General features: G+C 34.6%; 1 protein-coding gene across 2 annotated transcripts in view; it reads right to left on the bottom strand.

Moving 5' to 3' along the window:
• LOC106461050 (YLP motif-containing protein 1-like) overlaps positions 1 to 8,923 on the bottom strand; it is a 65,993-nt gene that overhangs the window by 3,298 nt on the left and 53,772 nt on the right. For both annotated transcript variants that reach the window (XM_013920835.2, XM_022387875.1), the window contains exon 19: positions 2,067 to 2,176. In XM_013920835.2, the coding sequence (XP_013776289.2) occupies positions 2,067 to 2,176 (110 nt within the window). The remainder of the gene's footprint in view (positions 1 to 2,066; positions 2,177 to 8,923) is intronic.

Below are 8,923 nucleotides of genomic sequence, written 5' to 3'. Positions count from 1 at the left end.
AAACAAGAGCATCACGTTACTTCCCCCCCCCCCAAAAAAGCTCAAACCTATTAGAAATGTGGCCACTTATTCAACAATAATAAAGAAACGACAGTGAAGAGTCGACAAAATTCACACACACACACACACACACACATATATATATATATTTCTCACATCTGAAGAGCTAAGTGACCAGTAGTGTAGTGTATGATGTACAAAATGAATTAACGATAATGCTAGAGTACGTCAGATACACTGTATTAAAATGGAAGAAAAAATAACTAAAACATTACACTAAGAATACGGATGGCTGGAAAATCTGATGCAAATTAGTTAATTTTTCTATTCCTCGACTATACCCCCTTCTTTGCATCTAATGAAGAAACTGCTTGAAGATATTTGGTAGTTTGTTTAGTTGTTGTATATTTTGTAGCACAGACTGGTTATATTATTGTGGAAAGGGATACAAATCTACACACAACTGATCATAAACTAAGTGTACTTACCTCGACACAGCCAACAGTACACTGGAACAGAAACGCTCCGATATTTAAACTTATACTACTTAAAAAGTAATTGCGAACACTTAAATATATTCATTTCATTACTTTATCATATGAAATAGTAAACGCTTACCTGTTTGCTCTTCAGTCTTGACATCGACAAGTTTTAATGGCACACATTAGGTTTTGTTTTGTTCATACCACATTATGGGGCCGATATTGTTGAGTAAATTAGGATCATTTGCCCAATAAACACGTGAAAATAGATCACTTATCATCCATTGTTCATATTGCTCACTTAACGAGTTCGTAAAAATATAAATATCAGATAACTGGGCTTTTTTATTGAAAACATCTTCCTTCGTTGTGAGGAAATTTTATGGTGTGGTTTTGTTGTATCTTTTGTATAGTTGTAAATAATGCGTTACTGACATTCCACGTATATAAATGGTTCAATTTCAAGTAAAGCAACAACAACAAAAAAACGTGTCAGATAATTTGTGAAAAAAATAAATAAAAATTCAGAACAAAATTAACTTTGCATTTAGTTTCAGGATTAAATTATTGTGTTTCTTTAACTGGATAGTCTATACGTTACATTCTCGTCAATGAAAAAAATAATTTAGACCCAATTTTTGGACATGTTTTTTTTTATATTAATTAAGAAATGTAAAAATTAAGCATTTTGCGAGTATTATTAACATCCAATCGCCTATCGTTTTGATAACTTTTTGAAGACTTAATTTGCACTTTACCGCAATGTTTTTTTGTTCTTATCTGAAACGCTAAGATAGGAATTAATATTAAAGATTAGAATAATACAGTTTATTTAATTTTTTTAAATAATTTAAGTTTTTTATGGGTGATTTAAGGCAGAATATTCATGACGAACAGATAATGGCGAATTGTGCAGCAAACTTTCTAGTACAGAGTGACACTTGTGATGAAAGTATTGGAGGACCAATCTTCAAAAGTAGCACAGGTGGTTTTGTTTGTTTGTTTAAGCACAAAACTACAGAATGGACTATATGTGCTGTGCCCACCATAATTATCGAAACGCGGTTTTTTAGCGTTATAAGCTTTCGGATTTACCGCTGAGTCATTGAGATTCTGACGAAAATCTTTCGAAACGTCGTCCTTTTCCATCTGTGCTACTCTTGTGGATTAGTCCTTCAAGACTTTCTCCACAAGCGATACGCTGAACTAAGCAGTTGCTGCCAGTTTCACCTGTGTTTGTTCAACACTCGCAAATATTTGAAATGTTACAAATACAAAAGTTTTGTATCAAAATTAAAACATACTGGGTAATTCATGACCAATCTTCTCACAGCGTGCTACCATAATATAGTTATGACAAAGATGTACTCGGTGTTTGATAACATACTGTCGGACTGCGTGATTCAGCTTTCACGGTCGACGTCTCCAATAAACGGTATTCCACGACGGCAGTACACGCCCACCTCTGACTGTTGCACAGTGACGGTGCTACAAAAATTCTTACCACTTCCTGTTCACAGTAAACCCTAACAATTTACATCTCGAAGGATAGGATATGAATGACAACAACATAATGACACGCACCCGTTTCTGTCCAGGGCGCGATTCCCGCTGTTCGTAGTCATCGGGGAGTTGAAGATATTCTTCCAAAGACGAGTGTTTCTTCTTCCCAACGCGAAGGCCGTCAAGTCGATCTGAAATCATCAGAAAAGTGGTTTCTATCACAAATACCCTTTAGTTACAGACTTTAGACAATAAGAATAATCCGCGTGTATATATATATCAAACATCCAGCCTGAAACACTACCACTGCTGGGATGTTCTCACTTACCGATTTTTCTAAGAACGCTTGATAATGCGGATTGGACACTACCCTAAATAGCACTATGAAATTTTCTCGATAAGCTACGAAGCTCAAACAAACCTGTTTGCAATCCACTACGTTCATCCATGGTATTGTTCTTCGTGTGGCGAGGCTGGAAAGTTCTGACGACGGTGTAGTTATTTTTTGTATCCGGATAGAAATATTAAAAAAAAAATAATCACGTAAAACTCTCACCATATTCAATCCCATTAGATTTTAAAACATTGTTCTACACATCCACAGTAAAGAAGTAACAGGGTAAACAATCATTTCAGCTCTATACCACAGCAATGTATCTTGATTGTCTTTCCTGTGAGCAAGCAGCAAGAAATGAGTTATCTTTCTACAAAGTCATCTTATGGTAACAGTTGCGTCTTGAACGCACTTCCAATAAATAACAATACGAACGTAATTATTTTAAGCATTCAATAACCGTTTCGAAATCTTCAGTAAGCTAAAGATCCAAAAATACACAATGGTAATTACACCAAAAATGTGATATACTCTTTAAAAAATGATATTATTACACAGTTTGATTGTTTATTTTAGACCAAAGCAACAACGGGCTATCCGCTGTGTCCACCGCGGCGAATCGAATCCCTGATTTTAGCGTTCTAAATACACAAACTTACCGCTGTCCGACCGAGGAAACATACAGTTTGATAAAAAAATAAATAAAATGAACAACTTGCAATACCTACTGTTCATCACCCCTCCCCTCCTTTTATATTCAAATTGTATAATGTCATTTGTTATAGAGTATATCACATTACTGGTGTCATTATCATTATGTATTTTTGGGTCTCTAGCTGAAGATGGAATTCAGAAGATTCCGGAACGTCTATTAAATGCTTCAAATAATTACGTTTGTGTTATTATTTATAATTAAAACCGAATGGATCACTTCCTACAGACTTTTAGGAGGGCTCATAACCCATTTGCTATAGGGAGAATGGTGACGTTCTTTAAATAAACATTTACTGACAAACTTATATTAATATCACATACTCATTTACTGTCTCTTGACGACATTACGCCGATTGAGAATAGGGGCTTATACAAGTAAGAATCAATAAAAAAAATGATATCCACAGAAACTTAAGACCTGGAGTAATACGCAGGGATTGCCAAAATGGAGTAAATTATGGTAGCTAAGTTAACTGGGACATATAATCAGTGTCAAAGAAAAAATGCAAATTACCATTAATATGATTAAAATAAACATTTCTCAGCTAATTCAACTCGCCAACAAATATGAATGCTAACAAATCGGCCTCATGAATTCATTTAATCACAGACACACACGGCTTCGTTTACATAAATAACATACTCTTGTTAAGTATACAAATTCCCGTTGGATCTATCTGCGCAAACCTTCAATATTGAGACATATGTGATCTTCTAGAGAAAGAGAGACAATTACTATATAATGTTTGATAATACAGTAAGGAATGCTATATAGTGTTTGATAATACAGTAAGGAATGCTATATAATGTTTGATAATACAGTAAGGAATGCTATATAGTGTTTGATAATACAGTAAGGAATGCTATATAGTGTTTGATAATACAGTAAGGAATGCTATATAGTGTTTGATAATACAGTAAGGAATACTATGTAGTGTTTGATAATACAGTAAGGAATACTATATAGTGTTTGATAATACAGTAGGGAATGCTATATAGTGTTTGATAATACAATAAGGAATGCTATATAATGTTTTATAATACAGTAAGGAATACTATTTTAGTATTCCTTACTGTATTATCAAACACTTATAGTATTCCTTACTGTATTATCAAACACTTTTAGTGTTTGATAATACAGTAAGGAATACTATTTGTGTTTGATAATACAGTAAGGAATGAAAAAGCTCTAAGTTTCAAGTGTCAATACACAAATAACAATCCAAATCTGCAGAAGAAAGACGAAACGGAAAAGGCTGTTGATGAAAGCTTAAGTTTCGACATGAGTTTGTAATTCACTTGTATTGCCCTCCGAGGAGAGATCTACAAACACACACACACACAGTGTTTACCGTAACTCGGGCTTCTCATAAACGACCATTCTTACCACAACCTAAAAAACCTTAACTTCAATGAAGTGATTTCAGTGTTTACACTAAATCAATAAACAGAGCCGAAGGAGTAAAGGGCAACATATGACAGTATATTAACATTCTTCCTGCTTGGAGATCGTGATTAAGACGAACGTAATACGTCAATTTAGTCAAGGCAACGTTTTTAACCTCTTGGAAGAGCTCTGTGCTACGGCTCGAGTCAATAGAGAACATATAATCGCTATTATGGCTATGCAAACCTATCACCACAATCGAGGCTTTGTGCTACGATGAAAGTTACATTTACAGCCACCAGGAGGCCATGGGTGACAGATCTAAGGGCTCTAAGAGAAACATTACGTCTGACCTTAAGATTTAGTTTCACTTGCTGCCACCCAATCCTCGTTTTTCTACGGTGAGCTTAGTGATAAACCGCGCCTTCTCACAGTAAACTGGCTTTCATCCCGCCTGCCCTCTAGAAACCGGCATGTTTATCATACTTACAGAATCAAGTGATGCCTTAACTGTAATTGAAGTTTACGATGGACGTTTTGACTGTCATGTCCGCGAAAACAAATACCGGAGGCCCCAAATATACCCACACCAAGTAATGTATAGACGACGTCACCTGTATCAAATTTCTGGGGTAAAATAACAGCACCTCACCCTCCGATTAAAAAATGATATTACAGAATACAGCTATCTAGTGTGCATGTGATCGTTTCTTATCTTCATATCGATAGCATCCTTTATACGTGGTTTAATTAACTTGTGAAATTACTTGCTAGTTTTATTTCACTCTGAATATCTTTTAAACATCACTTTTGGCTACCGGAACTTCCCTCGAGACGAATAAAACGCGTGATATAACAAGTTTACCCGGTGTTTCTGGAGTAAAGAAATCATTAACTCGAAACTACGCCACTTCTTTCACCAGAATAGTTGCTATTCTTGCATAAAGCAATACAAAGGAATGGATAAAATAACAAAAGTTATATTTTATTATTATTTTCACTGCGTTGATATGTATATATGACAACTCACTTCTTTATTCTAACATTAGTTGTGGTTTATGGAAATACGGTTTGAAGTACTTTGAAATGTGGACAAATGAATAAGGTTATTGCATCTACAGAACTGTACACAGAAACCAGGATGTATATTTAACCCGGGTCATTAAACGAACATTTTTCTAAGTTATGCTATAGAGCAGTGGTTCCCAAACTCTTTTAATCTGAGGCTCTTTTGATGTGAATAAAAAAGTTTGAGGCCCCCTCCCAATTTGTACAAATGCCTTAAAATATTTTTTAAAATACCCCCCCCCTCACTACTTTAGCATGATGATTGAAAAACAGTATCGTAGTAAAAACAATAACATTTCATTTCGATATACTGTATCATTTGATTAATTCAACATAATTTTTATCTGCTTATTGTTTATTTAGAATTAAAATTAATTCAGCATCTTTGTTTCAGGCCCATTTTTTTGGCGGCCCCCTAGAAAAAGCTGCACGGTCCCCACTGGTCCGCGGCTCCCATTTTGGGAAACACTCTATAAGAATTCACGTTTTAATGCCACTCTACACACTCTCTGTATTTGTTTTCCGAGTAATGAGATTCAAACACGTTAAAACGATTTAAATAGATTAATCGAATTTTTTCTAAGATTATCTTTACACGTGTACAAGCATAAGTAATCAAACATAAGAAAAGTAACGAATTCATTACTCTTCGGCTGCTACGTCATTATAGTGTATCACTTACGTTATTTATAAAGTTTCGAGATTCATACTATGATGTACTTAATTTCTATCGAGACTGATTTTTGTGAACGGCTTTATTAAAATTATTAGATGTTATGAGGAAATTAACTTCTCTATAAACGGAATTCTCACATCTAATACTGTCACTATGAAAAAAAAAAGTTCTCAGTCTATATGAACACTACTTTCTTCTTTCTTGCAAAGTACCGCAGACTCTCGAATCAAGTACGAGTCACAATGGTTTGGATTATGTTATTATATAGTACAGTTAAACAACAGCGATAATTGATTCAATGAACGGCTCTTTCTATCAGGCCGACATTAGTAAAACATAATGAACAACAAAATCAACAGCCTAATGAATAATGCAGTACGGGGCTGCCAAGCTGCCTCAAAAGTATACATTAACAAAAACACAATCAAATAGAAAATTTCACAAAAGCGCTCTATTCGGGAACTCATAGAAGTACCGACTGAATTAAAGAAACCCCTGTAACACTGAGGACTCTAATATGAAACTGGACACCGGGAGAGGTCAGTCAACTATGTGATATCAAAACTATACAACCTGTCACTACATCGAGTTCGTTGAGATGAAATCTACCCAAACGAATAAATAATATTAATCTATATTTATAGTTAGTCCTGGGCCTTTGAGGGGTTCTTTAACACTGTAAGATGATCCTTTTTACTTAAACGTTTATGTAAGTAAACGCCAAAATCTACCGCGAGGAGGATCACGTGCTCAGAGAAATAAATCAACTCTTAGTTGTCATCACTCCAGAGATAAAAATAAAGATCAATCTTTTCTGTTTCTTTCCCGAGTTTTATCAAAAATAACGCAATAATCTTCTTCATTTGAAATATTAGCTTGCGCTGATAATAAAATATCAATGCATCACTAAATTACTAGATCTTCCATTACACGACTTGCCAAGAGCTTGGCGAGTTTCGTGTAAACCGTCTCAACAATAATTTTAACAAATTAGACAGTCCTTCAAACAACTTCTTATGCACATCGAACGAAAAACAACACTTATAGCAAACAAAACAAAAATACTCTTACTGACTGCATTCAACATATCCAATAAACTTCACTACTGTCATACACGTTATTCCATAAATCTACACAGCAGATATACAATGCACTGCGGTTTATTCAGACGAATAATACTAAGGTGACGATTAATGAACCACACCCGAAGAAATATAAAGAAGCGGCGAGTAGAAAGAAATTGAGGCATTCCTCGACAATCAATGTAACAAAATGTGGGGAAACAATGTAACAAAATAACACAAATTAAGTTATGAAACGGTGTTTAATTTTATGACTTTTTCTTCGTAAAAAATCACAGTAAGATTAAAAACTATATTTATGTTTTCTCTCAGAGTTTATAGTTTTTTTTTTTGTTTACTCTTTGCATCCAAGTAAGTAGGCGTAAACGTCTCTTGATGGAATATTAATATGGAATTTTAATAGCTGTGACTAATCCGTCCTGTTTTCACCCGTAACATACTTCAAGCAAATATTCAATTTAAATTAACATTACTTTTTGTAGAAATGAAAACAGCACGTGCTTCGGCTACGAATCGGCTTTAATTCAGTGTTCATAAATTATCCCGTGTCATCATAAACCAAAACCATTGCTATAACTAGATTAGCCAATGACACACGGTCAGGGTTGCTCTGTTCGTATAGCCGGTACCAGACACGAAGCGAATTTAATGTTTTTTTTTTAAATGTACAACAACCGATTTATTGTCTCTCTCTCTATCCTTCTAGCTATCCCTAAACGTATGCAAACAATATGTTTCAGTGCTGATGTTCATGCAGATCGCTTTAAATTATTTATAAAATTTGAAACGTTTATTTTAACATTAAACGTGGTTTACACAATACCAAACTTTTGCTGCTTCAGCTCTAGTGCCATGATTGAAACCCGTCTCATCGCCATACTTTGACATCTCTACACAGTTAGACATATGGTGTTACGTTGGCACAAGATCAAGAAACTTTCACAAACTCTTTTTCGCGTGATTGGTGTCTTTCTTTTCTTACCATGATACGTTAAACATTTCTTCATTCACTGTTTGAGTATTGAGTCTCTCTTACGCTAATTCTAGTTGGATTTACACACTGATACTGTATACGTTAAGGAACAAGTGAAGTTCGGATGTTGGAGAAACTTCTCAGGGTACACAGAAATACATCTTATAAGCCTCAATTACTTAAACTATATTTATAAGATTCCTATACATAATCTTAACTAACTGAGAATATCACTGGTTAGCTCAATAATACTATAACGAAATAACTACACTCGAGGAGCAGTTAGCTAGTAAAAAATGGTATATCCATACACCTTTCAGAATCACACTGGGTGAACGACCATAACAATCCAGCTCTAATAATAAAAAAAAGGTCCCATCTCAACTTTTCAGAATCACACTAGGTGAAGACCATAACAATCCAGCTCTAATAATAATAAAAAGGTCCCATCTCAACTTTTCAGTATCACACTGCGTGAATACCACAAACAATCTAGATCTAATAATAAAAAAGGTTCCGTTTCAACCTTTCAGAATCACACTAGGTGAATACCACAAACAATCTAGATCTAATAATAAAAAAGGTCCGTTTCAACCTTTCAGAATCACACTAGGTGAATACCACAAACAATCTAGATCTAATAATAAAAAGGTTCCGTTTCAACCTTTCAGAATCACACTAGGTTAATACCACAAACAATTTGG

Source organism: Limulus polyphemus, unplaced genomic scaffold (genome assembly GCF_000517525.1).
Source record: "Limulus polyphemus unplaced genomic scaffold, Limulus_polyphemus-2.1.2 Scaffold887, whole genome shotgun sequence".
NCBI classification, from domain to species: Eukaryota; Metazoa; Arthropoda; class Merostomata; order Xiphosura; family Limulidae; genus Limulus; species Limulus polyphemus.
Note: the sequence above shows the minus strand (reverse complement) of the source record. Positions and strands in the feature narration are given on the sequence as shown.